This window comes from Cryptotermes secundus, unplaced genomic scaffold (genome assembly GCF_002891405.2).
Source record: "Cryptotermes secundus unplaced genomic scaffold, Csec_1.0 scaffold958, whole genome shotgun sequence".
NCBI classification, from domain to species: domain Eukaryota; kingdom Metazoa; phylum Arthropoda; class Insecta; order Blattodea; family Kalotermitidae; genus Cryptotermes; species Cryptotermes secundus.
Window position 1 is genome coordinate 58,593 of NW_019720583.1, and position 20,312 is coordinate 78,904.

General features: G+C 38.9%; 1 protein-coding gene across 2 annotated transcripts in view; it reads right to left on the reverse strand.

The window, feature by feature from the left end:
- The window catches only part of LOC111869914 (host cell factor), a 162,496-nt gene that overhangs the window by 54,995 nt on the left and 87,189 nt on the right, over positions 1–20,312 (reverse strand). For both annotated transcript variants that reach the window (XM_023861804.2, XM_023861795.2), the window contains exon 12: positions 12,958–13,217. In XM_023861804.2, the coding sequence (XP_023717572.1) occupies positions 12,958–13,217 (260 nt within the window). The remainder of the gene's footprint in view (positions 1–12,957; positions 13,218–20,312) is intronic.

A 20,312-nucleotide genomic window follows, 5' to 3' on the forward strand; every position in this document is an offset into this window, starting at 1 on the left:
AAAATATTAAAATTGGCAGTATAACACACGCAGTCACAGGAGCGAGACGCAACATAGAGCACAATACACGATAGTGAAAGAGTGCTCCAACAGACGATGATAGACGTGACTCGCGTAATGAAACACGACGTAAGAATGAAATATGCTGTATAATTTTAATATTTTAACACTTAACAATTATCAGTATATATGATAAATATATATTTTAGTTATTTTAGTATGTACAGACAAGGCATGCAATGAACTAGTTTGTCGTGGATTGGATCAGCACCTGAAGATGGTACATTTGTGCCGAAACATGTAGTGAGAGTGAGAAGAGGGGACAGATGAATGTATGCACTAGAAGGACGGATAAAATAAATCATGGACTTAAATCAGTGCAACAGGACGCTAAAATATAACAATATTAATATACTCAACTGAAATTATAAAGAAATAACAGTAGTAACAATTCTGATGGGAAAAGCATTTTATAATTCTTGAAAGCGCCAATCAAGATATCAAACTGGAAATGTTCTTATACAATGATTAGGATACCCATTCTTCATTCAACCAAACTTTTAATTGCCAATGAACAGACATACACAAATCTCAAACTCCCTTCAGGGAGAGGGTCCTACCACATTTATATCATTAAATTCTACCACTTTTATCAAATCAAAATATATCATCTGGATGAATTGTGTCTCCAGAATATGTACATTACACTAAAATTTATATACAACTTTCACACAATAATCAACCTACATTTCTGTAATGATCCTGTGCTACTTCTAACTTTAGCAAGTGTATATGATTCCTCAGCCTCTGACATTTCTAAAATGTACATACAGGAATCTTATGTTTACAAAATATCACTTCACTATCAACTGGTAGTTTAGGAAATATTTCATAAATTCATTCTTTTTTCTGTTAAATCAACAGTATGCAACATGAAGCCATCAATTCTGCATGAAAGAAATCTTCAAAATTTAATTTATAAAATGTGATCTTATGTTACAAATTCTTAAGCCCTGATGTAAACTTAAACATGTGAAATGCCTTTCAAAAACCTTCTTACAAAATTAACTGGTGAAGTGATTACACAAGTGAACTGAATGAGAAGCAGAAATGTTCGCCTTTCTAAACATCTGATGCAATCAGTTTATTCATTCATGTAATTATTCCTGGCAAAATTCAACTAACTGCAATGTAGTAACACAAACTCTTAGTTGAAGGTTAACAGTCATGGCACTCACAACTACTTCTGTAATGATGCAAATGTCAATATGAAACTGCATAAAAATCTGTCTTAAATGTAATGTCACAGTTTGTTACAACTGCTACCAGTGATTGGTGTGGACTGAGCTGCCAGCACAGCAAGGTAAAAAATCCTGGATGGGTTATTTGTTTGTAATCAAGGATTGACCTCACATTTATTTAATACAATCCCTGCAGAATATTTCCTTGAATCCTGACACCAGTATCCAATACTGGCTCACCAAACCTGTCAAATATACTGCATTTACTACTTCATGCCTAAACATAACCACAATTCAGAAAAACATACAGCTGTAACCAACATGTATGACAAAAACATTCAATTTTCCTGTTAAGCAAGAATGTTACAAGCAACTAAAAAGAATTCTTCAAAAACACACAATGCATTATCCCTCATACCTACATTATATTTTTATTCATCACATTATTCCACAAAATACAGTACACACTGCTCATGAAGAGGCAGTAAAACATTTTCTGTTTAAAATGAAGACTGTAGGATATAATGAATGGTGATAAATGCTCCGTGCAACACATTTAACCATTGCCGATGTGCCGAGGAAGATACCTGACAGGGCCTCACCACAATTTACATAGTTCTTAACGATAAACCATGTAGAATACACAAAAATACCATCACATATCAGGACTTAGCAGTAACAGTTAACTGTTAAGCAGATGAAGAATAAATCTAGTGAGAAAAAACAGACTTTTCGATTTTCCATCAATAAACAAGGACAAAATAGGAAGGATGCTGCTGAACTTTCCATTATAAATTTTATGGGATTCTAAGCCAGAACAGATACTTTCAACTGACTGTAAAACGAACATCTAAGTGCATACAAAGTCCAGTCTGGGGCTACAAATTGACCGTTCAATCCATAAATGTTAAAATAACTTACGTACAAAATCTAAGTTCATTACTTATTGCAAAATGGGAAAGATTGTCGTGACATCCAATCACGTATGCAGGAATCCAAAACTGTGCATGGGGACAACTCACTGTCAGCATCATTAAATAATCTACAATTTATCCATTTCACCGATGATTCAGTCTTGGGAACAAATAGCCTAAACTGTTATTAAGAGGCTACTTAATTAAGGAGTGACTTGCAGCCATGAGGGAACTATTCGTTGCATTTTTCATTTGTACGTGGTGCTGCTTTATTCTGTCTAATGCATTCCATAACTTGAACACTTTGCAAAATACAGATTATGTACAAAAGATACACCTACAAAATTCAGGTATTTCCATACAATGTTTAACCACTGCCTTAAGAAAAGTATTATACTGTGACATTTTCAAGCCAAAACAGTATTCACCTTAAGTTGGAAATATTTCAACGAAATATGACAAAGAATTCTTTCTCAACACAATGTTTTCCATCGCCAGAAACATACAGAAGCATGAAGAAAACACAGTCTCCACACAAAGCTTTTTGGAACACGTCTCAACAAGGATAATGCTGAGTGGTATAAAAACCCCTATGAAGTTCAATGTGCACAAAACTGAATTGGAAGACTCCTCCTAAAACACCATATACAGTAATATCTTCAATTACAGAACAGTACACCCAGCTGTACTGGGTAAACATTGAAAAATCTGACACAGATTTCAATTCAAACTGCTAATAATAGGAAGATAATTAAAATGTAACAACAGTTAACATACAAAACTCTGAGAACATATCAGAACATGCACCCAACATCATAAAGAATATGCTAAACAAGTGATTCCCAAAATGGGTTCCCAGAAGATAGTACTGAGTACCCATGAAACTATTTTCAGCATTAGAAAAGGCTCTAACAGAAACTCAGTGGTACTGAGTATGGGAGCAGTACTATCAAATTGAATTCCACTGTATCATAAAGTACCAACTGGGTTGCGGGGGAAGCATTTTAAACCACCCTAAGCCCTAGGTCCCTCATGCATCCCCAACTTCACTAGTGACCTTCAAAGAGTCCCCTCATCAATGGTACATCAAGAATCTTTTTGACGGAGACCTTTCTAATATTTATCAAATCTAACCATGAAGAGCTGAAGAGTTCAGTCCTGTACACATTTCCTGCATACGGCATTATCCCAGACGCCCATAACACACGTGCTTTCTCAGCGTACAACAGTCAGCCAGGCTCTGCTACCAGTCAACGCTGCTCCCTATCAAAGGCCAGTAGGTTCACAGTTTACCCAAATGGCCTTCAACAGCGTCACACCCAGTGTTTGTTCTTCTCTTTCAGCCACTGATTAACCTTGAGCACAGCAATACATGGTGAGACTGTGAAACTGCTGGTTTTGCATTGAGGAATGACCTGCCCTCACTCTCCAGGCCAAAATGTGTTGTCAATTCCTAGTTAACGAGTTGTACCGTTCTCTATAGTCTATTCAGAAGTTACAACAAGTCAGTTCATCTGTGGCAAAACATCTACAATATGTGAACAAAGCAACAAATTCATCATATACTGGAATGCTACAAGAAAATTACATCGTGCCACACAGCTACACTTGGCTTTGTGCTTTCCTTCACCCTTTCAGACAAATTCATTACTACCTAGAATTGTGCCCTGACCACTTCCTTCCAAATCCTCTCAAATTCATTATTCACCAAACTATTGTGGCGCGTATAACTGTTGCTAGACAATGCCTTCAACACACATTCAGCCAACAGTATGGGAACAGTGTTTTCTTTGTCCACGGATGGAATTGTTATGCAACAGCCATGCTGTAACATCACACAACAGTATGTGGCCGTCATGTGACATCTTTCCTACATGATAACGTCACTGACGCAACAGTACTGTTGACCGCGACATTTCCGTGCTGTCCGATTCAAAGCTACATGACGAGCGCCAGACCGGATGAAAATTAGTAGTGGAACGGAGTACAGAAGTATACAGGAGGTTGGCCTGTTAGGATGTAGAGTGTGATTGGAAGATTTGGTATAATATGTGATAGTGGGTGATAGCTGAGAAGTCAGCAGTGAAGACTTGAGTGCGATGGTGCAGTAATACTTGCAGTGATTTGAGTGCTACTTTTTGTGCTGAGATCCGCTGCTAGGAGGCAACTAGTAGAGACAGAATCCTAGTGCGAGTGCAATGGTGAACTGGAAAGTGTGTAGATCAGCGATAACACTGTACTGCATATATTTAAATGTGATTAAGAGAGTGTGTAACCAAACTGTTAATAAATCCAATCATCCAAACTAGAACCTGTCATTTTGCCATGCGTAGCACCCTACACGTGACACTGTCCTACCTTGTGAAGTTATATATTGAGCTATGGGTGGTGATAAATAAATTATACAGAAAAGAAACAGCTACATTATTTCCTGAAAAACATACAAGTTGACAAAAAAAGTTCTTATAGTTAATATTTCCAGAACTGATTCATACACCCCTCACAGAGTTTCAAGTATGACTTGAAGAATGTGTAATTTATGCTCTCTTATGTCAGAGACTCATGTCTGCACCAAACAATTCTGCATGTTGAAAATCTGCAGTACAATTCAAGACTGCTACTATTCCAGCAGTGCATGAAATCCAAACAGTGTTACTGCTTCTATAACACAATATGACCAAGAGTTACTACAGTTGTGTTTGTAGAGCCAGAAAAGGCATTCATAGGCAAACATTATATAGAAACGTACTTCTATGCTGCCCTATAGAAACATTTCAATATTGCTAGTCTGATTCCTCTAGACATGAAATGGAATAGATCTTACATAATAAATTTGTTACACTTTTCTTAATTTCTGTACGTAACATTTACCCTCAAATATTAAGACTGGATGACATCCAAAGATCTACTGAACTGATACAGGTAACCAGATTCTTAACTTTCAGAATGCTTTGTTACAATGCAATATTATAAACCATTACAAAAATATGATTATTGTAACAAAATGAGATGCAGAAACAAAATACCAGCAAATGAAATTCCATCCAGCTTACAGCATTAAATATTTAAATATCTTTACAGAGCTACTAAGGATATCCTTCTAGTTCCATCATCATCAAAGGATTAATAAATCAGAACAGTATTTTCAGAAGCCAACTAGAACCTGTGAAGAACAGAAGTCAGTATAACAAAAACAGAAACTGGACACGTTAATCAAAATGCTCTGCTTCATATGAATTGCCCTGCAACAGCAGAGGAAGTAATTCTACCTGTTGCTAAAGCAACTGCATCTGCAACAGTGACACAGACAACAGTCAGAATTATAGTTTAATTTCACTGTCAAACGCCACTGTGAAGACCTGCCTAATGTTAAATACCAGCTAATGAAAATACTCCAAGAAAGTCTTTTTTCTTTGCAAAGAGGCGAATATAAATGTTTCTAACAGCGCTGATTTGGTTGCATTCACACTGTATAGATCTAATGGTAAACATAATTAAGACCTTCTATAAGGAAAAAATGATAAAGTTGTCCCTGTGCTTAACTAACTAAGGACTATGCCAAGAAGGTGTATGTGGGAGTGGTTGTACAGATCCACATTTTCTTGACCTCAGCACTAGCTGGAAGTGAGTGATCAACTTCACGCCCTGGCCGCTTTACCGCTGGGAAAAGGGCCCCCATTACCCATTGAGTAAGAGGTTTGGTGGGCCCCAGAGGAGGTCTGGACAATGTGGAAAAGATTCTTGACCTTGCAGGGACTCAAAATCTGACCCCCCATCGTTCAGCCTGTAGCCAGTCACTAAATTAACTGCGCTATTCCAGCTCATATGTGGGAACCTCGATTCTGACCACACAGTTGGACAAAGAAACACCACCACAAAGGTCCAACTGAGGAAGAGTCTGAAGACAAGATGGAATCATCATCCAAGCCTGCAGCCATGGACCCACAATTCCTGTGGCTTATCCTAACTGCAGTGAACTTTCTTTCAAGTGGACATGAAGCTGTGCTCAAGCAGTGGAGGTAATGGGCAAAGGAGTACAAAAAATATGAAATACTAAAAGGAAATAGGTTATAGACCTGTGGCAGAGAAGTGTTTAAAAGTTGTGAATGTAAATATTGTAATTAAAGGCATTACAGACTCGAGAGCCATGTCCTTGTCATCAGGAACCTTATTTCTGACCTAAGTGGTCCTATCTGCAACTAACACTGATCAGCCCAACCCATCGATCAGGTGGCAGCTATGATATAATTGTGATTAACAGCAGGACATCATAGTGAAGGCAACTCCATACCAACTAATGTCAGTGGTCAGATGTGAATGGCTGCTGACACAATGACCAACTGCGAGATGAGTTCCTTCAAATCTTATACCTCATCAGGAGGCAAACAGTACAGAATAGTGTCATGCAAAGGCCGCCCAGTGTTGGCCGGACATAACTGTTTGGAACCAGTCAAATCACTTTTAACTGAATAAATGCTTAAATTTGTGTCAAAATGGAGTACTGCCTAGTGCATAGTGAATTTACTGTTTAGAAATGGCAAAACATTATTTTAACAAATGAAAACATAACTAGTTCTTATTGAAATATAATCTGGTATGAATTTCTGACTTCTAATTTGCAGTATAAATACATGCAGTAGAATTATGACTGTGACAATGGAAGCCTGCAGCAAAGGTTTAGATGTCTTGGGCTTAAACTATGATCAGTTTTTACTGAATCCTGAAATTGTAATGTACGGTGCACCTCATTCCATGACTTACTAATCACATTTCGAGTAACACAAACAACAAAGCTATAAGATGTACAGACACAAAAATTTATGTTCAACAATTCTGAGGTAACTGTAACCATGATCAAGCTGCCTTATTTACAGAAAAACACAAGAGAGAAAAAAGAATGGAGCCAAAACTTAGGATGACAGTGTGGACTCAAAAACTGTCCTAGCAGTAAGAAAGAATATCAGGGAACAAATGCCAAATAATGTATTTTATTCTGAAATTCAGGTATTTATAATAGCTTTAATGAAAAAAGTACCAGTGCTGAAACCACCAAGTTTGAACATACTAGATATTCCACACAAACTTCAAAAAAGAACTCCATAATTTATCTTTAACAGGTACACCAACAATGGTACATAAGAAGTTTATGAAACAGGTATATGTAACTGTAACAAATAAAATCCTATAGAAGACTGAACTATAGTTTAATTATGCAGTTATCAGCTATTAGGGTTATACCACTGCATATGATGAATAAAAGCAAGGCAAATCTAAATGTCTGCTGGAAATGACACACACATTTCTAACATTCCAGCTATTTCCTGCAAAGACTGACCACAAAACAATTAAAATCTGGAAAACTGTTAATTTAATTCAGAAATCAGAATGGATTTAACTTGTCACCTATATAAACACAAACATAGAGGGGAAAAATCAACACTGGGATACAACAAAATTACAGTTCTAAAATTCTTTTTTTCCCTTGTGAATTTCATATATGTAACTGAAAAAGGTTCATGGATATACTGTGTTTTATCCCTGCAATATCTTCAAATCTTCATATTTTCAATTGCTCTCAGCACTTAGCAGCTTTAGAGCAGAAAACATGCCTGAGTCATAATATTTTACTGCACTGTTCTGTTGCGCTGCACATTCTAAATCAGCACTTGCACTTCTCACTTCTGAAGTGTGAATTTAATAGTCATAATATTATACTGCACCGTTCTGTTGCGCTGCACATTCTAAATCAGCACTTGCACTTCTCACTTCTGAAGTGTGAATTTAATAGTCATAATATTATACTGCACCGTTCTGTTGCGCTGCACATTCTAAATCAGCACTTGCACTTCTCACTTCTGAAGTGTGAATTTAATAGTCATAATATTATACTGCACCGTTCTGTTGCGCTGCACATTCTAAATCAGCACTTGCACTTCTCACTTCTGAAGTGTGAATTTAATACATCGAGAAGTTGCACAGAGACGGTAAGATGTGCAAGTGTTGAATTTGAATATCTGACTCCTTTCGAACAACTACCTCATACTCTGTCTCCCCCACTAAAACATTCTCATATATCTTCCTTTGCAGTGAAAACAGTGAAGGGGCCTTCTTTTGGAAAATCAACAGTTTGCCCTTTTGGACACACTTCTTTCATTGGTACCAGTCTTCATCATGTGCGCAAAAATGTTGTTACCAGATTTTCACCCAACGACTTATGTGCATGTGAGGTTCTCATGGCAGCTGACTATGAAGATTAGCATCTTCTGGGACATGACGCTATGTAGTCTGGCATATGTTTACCAATATTTTGGACAAAACTACTGCCTCTATCCCCCGAGCAGAGAAGCCATTCCTCCAAAATGCCGGTAAGCATCTACCAGACTGCACAACATCACATCCCAGAACACATCAATTTTCAACTTATTAAATATATGACACGTCCATTAGTTTAAAATATTAGCCATATATTATATGGAATACAGGATTTTAAATTACCCAGTAATATGGGGATAGGATTCAGATTTCATCTCAAGGATAACAGTAATAATACCAACAATTAACACTTGGCCAGCTTGGCCGAGAACACACGCTGTTATAATAATGCAAAATATGGCCAACAAAGACGTTCTTCCAAAAATGAGTGCCACAATACAGCTTTCTGAATAAGATTACAAACATCATTATAGGATTTTACTCATTATTTAGTAAGGTTCAAAAACCTCTGACCTGCTGACATAATCGAGCACCGAGGGAAAAAATTGCACGAACCTGTGATATCTCCTATCTAACTTGCATAAAGATTAACTTTACCACTATTTTCAATCAAAATGTGAATAATCCCAAATCTCAATCACAGTGTAGTTCGATCATTTTGTTTTTATTTCACCATTCTGTTGCAGTGGTTCCCCAACTATCTGGAGTTAAAAAGCAATGCTGGGTCATGTGAAAGGTGGTCAGTAGTGATAAAAAAAGAATAAAACTGCAAGGTCTTCAATATAATAGACAACACAGAAGAATTCACTGATATGTACACAAATAATGTATAAAATATGGTTGGCAAAATATGTGTATTATTATGCACATTCAAAATAAAATCATGTCAACATTAATACTATTATCATTTGCTTAAAACTTACTACAGAAAACTGTCCAAAATACAATGCTACTTTAATTGGTAAAAACTGTACTTGGTCTAATTAATAGCCCCAAAATGTGTTTCAGTTACTACATCTCAAATCGGCTTAAAATACTGAGGGTATCGACATAAAGTGTTGGTCTGCATATTCACACTGTACTTAGAAACATGATTTTGTATTTGCTACGATGCACAACAGATCAATGAAGACTGCTGTGCAAGGGCTGGTCTATCCTACCCCTTATGCATTCACTGTATTTGCCATCAATACCAAAATTGATTTTTGCATTACAGAAAAGCTGGTAACAATGAAATGATTTGGTAATCTCTACAATTAAAAATTATAACCAAAACATATACAATCACTGAATTATAAACTTACAAGCCTGTGGATGGGTGGAAATTATTTATCACAAGATGTCATTACGTTCTGCAACTTCTGTGTGAAACTTTTATTCAAATTCCTAAACACGAGAAATATAAAATTTTACAATTTCAAATAAATCTGCAATAATTGCGCACAGTCCCAAATTGTCTTGAAAGTATATATGTGGTATTACATGAGAATTCCCGTGTAAAACTGAACCCACTTGAAGACTGATGGCGGTATTAGATCACAGACACAACCTCTACACAAGGTGTTCAATGCAATTCAGTGCGGCTAAAAGTTCTTACCATCTATAACTCCCCGAACTCTAAGAAACTGAAAACTCTTGTGACAAAAGATTAGCAATTGATCTAGGGTACTTGGGACTTACCGAGACAATCACAATAAATGAAGTACTGCAGCACTGCACAGCACATTTATTCGCTGAACTGGGGATTTCATGACATGAGAAGCAAACTGCAATAATAATGTATCTACAAGCACAGAGTTTAATTTCAGCTTACATCATACAGCTACTATTAAGAGATGGTCTGTTCCACGTATTTCTGCTGACATAATTAGATTAGTGTATACAGGTGGATAAAGGCATAGGTAGGCTGCGCCACTGCGGTGGCCCGGGTCTGGTCAAGTGGGATTTGTGGTGGACAAAGTGGCGCTGGGGAAGGTTTTCTCCAAGTACTTCAGTTTCCCCTGCCAATCTTCATTCCACCAACTGCTCCACAATCACCCTCAGCTATCATCTGGGGCTGGTACAATAGGCCAGAAGTGGCACAGTACAAGGGACTTAGCCCCACCCCACTAGCAATAAGAAAAAAAGGGCATAGGTAAGGAAGGTCAGGGGCTAGGGCCCTGTGTAAGGCGGGCATTAAACCTGCCTAGCACGTGTGGGTAGAGGGCCCCCAAGGCTTTTAGGTGCACCAGAAACAATGCGTTTTCCACTACAGCATCACTGGTTCCAGTAGACAATTAAGTGTGTAACACATACCGACATCCCACCACATTTTTCAGTGCTCTGGGGCCCTGGAAACTCTTAGACCACCTATTTATTGTAGACTACTAGACTGGTGCAAGTATAATTAAATTTGAATTTACAAAGAAATGTCTTCAACACCAAGTTCAGAATCACTGCTATATTACTCATGAAAGAAATTACAATGACATCCCAACTTAGTGCTCCCACATTTAGTGAAATCCCACATTTACTGAATTTGTTCCACAAAATAATAAAAATGTTTTCTTTCATTCAGTGAATTGAAATCTGATAATCAGCAATTAGTGTAAGGAATCAGCAACACTCATGAACTCATACCTCAACTGTGCTCAACACCTGATAGCAATATTTTCTCTCTGCCACAACACATCATTACCACACAAACCTCATTTGTTGCAAGTACTTTCCCACAGTGAACACACACTGAAACCTCGCTGCTTGTGGTATATCTGGTTTCATTTTAAATAACTGAAGTTCTTTCAATGTTAAAACATTTAAAATATTAATCTGCTATTACTGATTACGTACTTGTATTTGTGTAGAAATAGTTTGTTTCTTTTGGTGTTTGTAAAGGTAAAGTCACCCCTGTGCTTAACTAAGTAAGCAATACACCACAAAGGTGTATGGGGGAGTGGATGTATAGATCCACATTTTATTGACATCAGCACTAGTTGGAGGTGAGTGACCAGCTGTATGCCTAGGGAAAGAGCCCCCAGTACCCATTAGACAGGGCACTGGGTGTTCCCCCTTTTGGTGTTTCAGTTTTATAAAGTGATTCTACTGTAACTATAAATAGTAAGCATTACAAGATTATAAGTCCGTTTCTTGATGTAATTTTGCATATCCCCCCTTTAGTAAAAATCTCAGTGTAAGAACAGCCATTCCTCCAGTGATTCATTAAACAGGGATTTCACTGTAATGTACACAATCCAGCAAACATCAGCTACAAGTAATTGCATACATTCTTACATTATTCAAATGAATGCTGCATCAGTGATTACTCTGAAGGTCTGAAAGGTAATCTTGGCATTCACTCAAACCACTGATTAGTCATCCTTCCACATGCTGCCATAAGAAAGAAATACAGAAAAACCCTTAACAGAACATGGGCACAGGGGAACACATCCGGTCAAAATATAAGAGTTCCTGCCACATCTTTCAAATGTACCATGTGGATATGGACAACCCTTTTGTGCTTAATATTATATACTGGTCAAAGTTTGATAACTAGCAGCCATTCTATGAAGTGACTACAGTCACATGCAAAAAAATTTAAAACAACGTGAACAATGTGAAGTTTAATGTTTATGTACTGAATATGATTACTTCCTGTACACTTCAAAACGTCAATCTCAAAATTTAAGAGTTCAGGATGATTAATTTCTGGCCATTTTACCCCATTTCCTACAGCACTGTCAAATTAAGAATGTACTGGTGAATCTTAACACTATTCATGATAGATATGAGACAATATTTAGGCAAAGGCTGTTATAGCTACAAAATGTTCTCAACAAAACTACTGGATGCAGAGAGGAAAACAAAAGAGTACGTATAAATTACATGTTACCCTAAGAATTCACCAGTTAAGAGCAAGCAATTGCCACAGACTTACACACCTGAAGACATTTCTAAAGAATTTACCATTGTTACTTCCAGAAACTGAACACTAAAACCAAAAAACCTACACAATTTGTTCAAGGCAAATAAACCTAAAACAGAAAATAAAATATCCTAGCATACACTCAGAATGTGTAATTTCTGTAAACAATAGTAGTTAAAACAAAGGCAGTTTGTTGTCACTTATTTTTTAACCACTTCACACATTCAAAGTTACAACTGTTTTGTCAAATATCTCAGGAATTCTCATGGCTACACACAACTGTCTTCAAGGAGTGCATTAAAATTGCATAAGGGAAATGTTACAACCCTTCTGAAACCAAAACACTGGTAAAAGCAGTTTCTGATGTTTAACAGAGTTCTACTGCATGAAATTTTTGGAAATACAACACTTTGCAAATCTCATTTTGAAACTTTTTTATACTTCCACAGTATGTACACTGACAGCAGTAAATGCTTGCTTGCATGTGGCTGAGCAATAAATATTTTAATCCTTTCTGACACCATTTTCAAGACCTTACATAATGTTTCAAACTGCAAATTATAACATAAGAAATTAACATACGAACATAGTACACAAATCAGTTCAGGCTCGGTGGATTCAAAATATCCGTTTTGCCTGGACTTTCAGGTTCAGGTTGGGTCTGGGAAGCAGGTGGGTGTTGGGTTACCTGCTGTAGGCCAGATGCTGGCATGGCTACTATCTGCCCTGCTCCTGCATTCAATAGCGTCTGGCTGGCTGGTTTTGCTGCAATGGTGACAGTTTTTGGTGGCCCACCTTGCTGGCCTGGCACTGTGATAGTAATAGGTTTACCCGTATTACCCCCAGCTACTGCCCCGGACGATACTACAATCATTTTTACACCTCCGGGTCCAGTGATATGACTTGCTGCAGACAGAGGAACTGCATTTACAGTGGATGTTGTAGCACCTGTAATTGAAGATATGAAAGGCATAAATTGACATCATCACTGCATTCCTCATACCTCTTACTGATGCAATCCTAATTGCTAGGATACAAAAATAAAAGTGACAAAAATGTTCTTTCTATAAAGAAAAATAGTAAACACATGTCAACAACATTCAAACACAGAAAATGCAAGTCCAAGTAATTTGGTGCAAGAGTCACTAATCTTTCCTGTGGGAAAATTTTGCTGCTTAAGACATGAAGGACTGAGAAGACAGACGACTGTGAATGTAATTTATATTTATGTTTCTATCTTCTAATTAATCTTGAGAGATTGCTGCCTCCTGGACATGAGGATATAAATGTGACAACCAATTTTCTGCAACAATGACTGTTTAGCCAAATAAATGTAGAGCCATCTCAGTATAGCATACAGCTCAACATACTACTCATTATCCGAGTGAGAGACTTAACCAGTCTGCCTTTCAGGTATGTTTGCAACCTTGTAGGGAACCTATTATGTCTTCCCACTTTGTCTTATGTTGGGTGGATATGCACAAAACCTGTTGACAAGAAACTGAGACAGTCATTTGAATTTTCAATTAGACTGAACAATTTCAACATCCAACTTATACTGAAACCTACATGCATCTTTCCACATACCTCAAGTATAACGTCCTAAATACTTATCACAGCATAGATTTTTTCAAACAAAAGTTGCAGAGAAAAATGAAATGCCCATTTCATGCTCAACACATTCTCCACGTCTTATATGTAGGTCGTACTGAAAGTCATGAGCAACAATTTTCTGTAAAGTAACAGGCTTTATTACTGACAAACCAAATACACCACCTCAATCTACAAACCTTTATTTATTTTTCCACATAATTGCCAATTCTTTGTACACATCTCTCCCAGCATTCTGGGAGTTTGAAAATTCCCCTTCTGTAAACTTCCGTTCCAGCCATTCGAAGACACTGACGCACTGCTTTCTGAATTCAGCATGCTTATGGAAGTGTGTTCATGGGTGCGAGCAATGTTCGAAGATGGGTGAAACATTTTAAAGATGGTAACACCAGCATTGAAAATGAGCCTCAACTGAATGCAACACAGAAAGAGTGGATGAGATCATTCAAGATGACAGGCGTGACTGTGGACACAACAGCCCGAAAATTTGGAATAGGGCACAGTGCAGTACAGGAGATGATTGAAAGCTTGGGCTATAGGAAAGTTTGTGCTCATTGGGTCCCGCGGTTATTGACCGAAGACCACAAAGGTCACATTGGAAGCAACTGCAAAGATGGGGTGGGAAGTTCTACCACACCCCTCCTACAGCCCTGATCTGGCACCCTCTGACTACCATCTTTTCAGATTTGTGAAGGATCAGCTGCGTGGACGTTTTGAGACATGGGAGGCAATTCAGAAACAGTGCGTCAGTGTCTTCGGATGGCTGGAACGGAATTTTACAGAAGGGGAATTTTCAAACTCCCAGAACTCTGGGAGAAATGTGTACAAAGAAATAACGATTATGTGGAAAAATAAAGAAAGGTCTGTAGATTGAGGTAGTGTATTTGGTTTGTCAATAATAAAGCATGTTATTTTACAAAAGAATGTTGCTCATGACTTTCAGTACGACCCTCGTATGACTATGCATAATTTTCTAATTTCATAAAACATCTAATATCCACATTATTTTATTATTCATGTGTTGCTTCCCCTTACCAGCATGGCCAACTGGGAATATACAGGGGCTGAACAAAATAATCGAAACACTACAGATACTTCACATATTTCTTTGTTTGAATCAGCAAAGAACATAGTGTCGCATATTATAACGGAAGATTTGAAAATTTTTATACAAAGAGTTATACTCTATTTTCCATCTTTTCTTTTAATTTTGATGCGTACTGCAAAAATGGTTTCCCAGTTCTTCACAGAGTTGTTCTGCATTATAAATTAATTTCTGTTTGTAACACTTGACAAATTTTAGCAGTCCATGGTGTCATAAAACAGATGGAGGTAACAAAATCATTTGGCCTTCTGCTAGCACTGCTTACACTCTTTGGATTTTCGAATCTTTTGACTGAAGGTCAGAAGAATAAGATTGGCTATTCAAGAGAAAGCTAGATGGGTCCCCTCTTCAGTGCTAGGGCTTTCCATTATAACTGCAAGAGATTATTGCCCTTTCTAGGGTCATGAATAGACAGTTGCATCATGGCTGAGATACAGAGTGTGATCTGTTTTCTGTTCGTTCATAGTGAAATCGAATACTGAAGTTTCATTTCAGCCTATAAATACATCAAACAGATAACAACAAAAAAGGTATTGTAACGTGTTTGGAATCCAGAAGAATCACTTCTATGGAAACGCTAGAACGGACCGTTGCATAGGAAGTAACAATAGCGATACTGTAATTCTAACAGTGAGCATTGCATAGAGATGAGTTTCCACAGTTATAACAAAGGCTCATTGTACAGCAACCGCCGAGGTATAAATAGCCCAGCTTCGACAAGAAGAAGTCAGTCTGGAATTAGTCGCCAAAGAAGTTAGTTTGGAAATAACTGCCGAAGAAGACAGTCTCAGGGCAGATGCTGAAAGATACAGAAGTCAGTCTTCAGGAAGCTGCTGCTGAAGATACTTGGAATCTAGGTATAAAGAGCTACAGAAGTATTGGCCGAAATATTGCGTAAGCAGTAATTGTAGTACTGCAAGTGCTAATAGTTGTAAAGTGTGTAAGTGTGAGTGTCCAATAAAGATTCGCTGAATCCGAGACCCACGTATATTTATTTGTCGTGTGACACACCCAATACGTGACAGTATGTACATTGAATTTTACTATACACACACACACACACACACACACACACAAGAGGGTCGTACTGAAAGTCATGAGCAACAATTTTTTGTAAAGTAACATGCTTTATTATTGACAAACCAAATACACCACCTCAATCTACAGACCTTTCTTTATTTTTCCACATAATCGCCACTTCTTTGTACACATTTCCCTCAGCATTCTGGGGGGTTGAAAATTCCCCTTCTGTAAAATTCTGTTCCAACCATCCCAAGACACTGACGCACTGTTTCTGAATTGCCTCCCTTGTCTCAAAACGTTGTCCACGCAGCTGATCCTTCACAAATCCAAAAAGATGGTACTTGGAGGGTGCCAGATAAAAACTTCCCACCCCATCTTTGCAATTGCTTCCAATGTGAGGTGAGCGGTGTCATGCAGAATGATGATGTTTTGTCACAGACATTTATCACGCAATGCATGATGGAGCTTGTGCAGCGACTGGACATAACGAGCAGCATTGATGGTTTGCCCAGGTTCCAGGAATTCGGCCAGAATAAACCCTTCTGCATCCCAGAAGGCTGTGCCCATCACCTTCGCAGCTGATGGCACTCTTTGCCTTCCTTTTTGATGGAGAATGCAAATGGTGCCATTCCATACTCTGCTGTTTCATTTCAGGCTCAAAATGGTGAAACCAGCTTTCATCACCAGTCACAATACAGAGCAAAAAATCACTGCCTTCGTGTCGATATCTCTGCAGCAGTTCTGAGGTGATGGCTTTTCGCTGACCTTTGTGGTCTTCGGTCAATAACTGCGGGGCCCAACGAGCACAAACATTCCTATAGCCCAAGCTTTCAGTGCCCTATTCCAAGTTTTCGGGCTATTATGTCCACGTCCACACTCACACGCCTGTCATCTTCAATAATCTCATCCAATCTTTCCTTGTTGCATTCGGTTGAGGCTGTTCGAGGATGACCGCTCTGAGGCTCATCTTCGATGCTGGTGTTCCCATCTTTAAAATGTTTCACCCATCTTCGAACACTGTTCGCACCCATGTGCGCACACTTCCATAAGCACACTGGACTGTGCATGCGCTTCTACTAGCAGAGTTTAAATGCCTGACTGGCCAAAACAGGGTACTTTGGCCATGACAACCATACTCATCACTGGCCTGATTGGGGCACTGCGGCCGTTAGAGGTTAAAGCTGCTTTAGAGATGTCAGAGGTGGGAATCTGTTCCTCACTGTAGTCTTCAATTTGACCAGAGTGGTTGAGTGATGTTCAAATATGGTGATTGTGCTGGCCAGGGAAGTTTTTGAAGTTCACTTATATGCGCTTCAAATCATGACTGAACAGTCACAGCTGTGTGAATAGGCACTGTCATCTTTGGAAATAATGTGGATTATGGGATGTACCTGTCCAATTACTCCCTTGCAGTAATTCAGCCATTAAGGGTAATAATGGAACCAACAGAATACCACAATATTGCTGCCCAAACCACCACAGAACCTCCCTCATTTCAATGTTGTAATTACACATTATGGATTGTAGGCTTCCTTGGGTGTTCTCCAAACATAGGGAACAGCATGGAGGACTCATCTGACAATATCATGTGCACGTTTCCAGTTGTCTGACATCCAGGATTTATGGCCATGACACCACTGTTTACACATCTGAACATTACTTTCAGTAATCAGGGGTTTATAAATTGAAGCCCTACCGTGGATACTGAAAATGTGAAGCTCACATTGGACAGTTTTTGTGTAAACAAGTATTCAAGATGAACGTTCAGTTCTGCTGTCACCTGTGCTACAGTAGTTCTGTGAATTTTCAAAATTCTGTGGTCTAGTGGTCAGGGTTCCTGTCTATAGATCCAGATGTCTCAGGTTCAATTCCCAGCACTACCACATTTTCTGAAAAGTAGCGGGTCTGGAACGTGGTCCACTCAGCCTCGTGAGGATAATTGTGGAGCTATTTCAACGGCCAAAGTGCGGCCAGGATTAGGTCAATTGAAAAAATCCAATGACCTCATCGGGACTTGAACCCGTGACATTCCGGCTTGTAGCACGGTGCCTCAACCAACTATGCTACTGGGTGCCCCCCCCCCAATTACCTGTATATACTGTATCTGCTTTCTGTCGAAGGTATCTGCCCAATTCAAATTCCAGATGGTTATGTAATATGTGGGTCACAGTCATGGAAGGTGGTTGATAGAAGCCACAAACAATGAACTAACTACAGCATTTTGTGGCCAGAAGGATGATCTGAACCAGTTTTAAAACTTCTGTACATAATGTTGCTGAAGAGAATCAGTTCTTTTATTCCTAACCTGATCGACTGTAAGCTCAAAATCTGGACATGATGTTAAATGATGTGGTATAAATAACCTCACATCTCCTTCTCAAATTAGAATAGAGAAAAGGGTATGTAAATATACAAGATTTATGCGATGAGAACTGAAAGAGTGCACTAACATCTTGGAGGGGGAATATCATATCCAAGTAATGAACCTCTGTTCAACATGGTGTCAAATCAAAAACATCCTAACAAGACAACTGGGAACACTTTTTCCTTCACACTCATATTCATTCAAAATGGGTAGCTGCAGACTGTAGAGGTCAAGCGCATAATGTTGCTTTGTGAAATGAAGCTGAATATTCACAAGGAGTGTTCAATAAATAATACCCAAGGACATGTCACAATCGAATCTATTACTGGTGTCCATCAGAACACAGAACAAAGGGCAAACACTCTCCAAATAATCAGCATGAGTGAGACAAACATGTTTTCCTTTGACATACTTCTTTGGTGGCCAAAAGCATCGGAAATCACTACCCACAAGATCAGACATTCTTAATGAAACTGCTCCAGAGTTGCAGTATGAGGCATGCTGTATGGGTGACATCATGCAGAAAAGTAATTTTTCCTGTGTACACAAGGACTTTTTTTTTCTGAATGGCTTCCTTTAACTGTTGCTGTGTTCTGCAACAGCACAATGTATTCAATGCTCCCAAGAGGAAACACAAGGAAAATGCTCTGCCCATCCCAAAATGCGATCATCAAGCCTACCGGATGTTGTCGATGTTTCAACCTTACAGCCCATACCTTGTGCCTAGCAATTTCAACCTCTTCAGAACACTGAAGAATGAAGTCGGAGGAAACCACTCTTGATGTACCAACAAGGTGAAAGCTGAACTACAATGGTGGATGAAAACATTTCTGATTTCTTCCACATGGGAATCAAGCAGATGATTGATGATCAATGCCTCAGTCACTCTGGTGATTATACAAGGTGATTCAAACATTACCGAGACTGATTTTTTTTTTAAAAAACCACAATTGCCAAACACTTACTTCCACATGTCAGTCTTCAACCTACTCCCCTCCAGAGTCCACATTTTTTCCCAACGTTCTGGAAGCATCCTGATGCCCTTTTCAAAAAAGGCTTGTGGTTAGCGGCATATCCACTCCCATACTGTCTGGATGATGGCGGTGTCATCCACAGACTGCATGCCTTGCAAGTCTGATTTGAGCCTTCCGAAGAGGTAGAAATCACTTGGGGCCAAATTGGGACTGTACGGCAGATGTGTCAGAATGTTCCATTTCAATTTCCGGGTTTCCATTGTTGTTTTGGCTGTATGGGGGCGTGCATTGTCTTGAAGGAAGGCTACCTGCTTTCCACCTGTCTTCTGCTTGGATCGAATCTTTTCCTTCACGTCTGTTGCCAGGAGGTCTGAGTAATAAGCTGCATTGACTGTTCTGGCATCTGGCAGAAAATCTAAATGGATAACCTCTGCCAGTCCCAGAAGAACGCTGCCATCACTTTTCCTGCCGAACAGCTCCTCAGTGCTCTCTTGGGTTTGGGAGCCCGCCACTCCCGTGATGACTGCTGGGATTCGGGAATGAAGTAGTGCACCCATGTTTCATCAGTGGTCACTACAGACTTCAAAAATGCATCACCTTCGTCTTCAAATTGCTGTAGGAGATGATTGGCAGCTTGCATGTGCACCATTTTGTTCACGTCCGTCAAAGTGTGCGGTACCCACCGTGCATTCACCTTGCGATAATGCAGGTGGTATTTCACGATGTCTTCTACACTACCAGCACTGATGGACAGCATTGCTCCAAGTTCCTCGATAGTGATGAGCCTATTCTCACGAATAAGCGCGTCTGCATGATCAATGTTTGGCTCAGTGACAGATGTTCGTGGCCGACAATCACGCGGTTCATTCTCCGCGCACTCTCTGCCCTCTCTGAAGCACTTACACCACTCAAACACACAGGTCCGGGAGAGACACTCTTCCCCATACTGTTGTTGAAGTCTATGG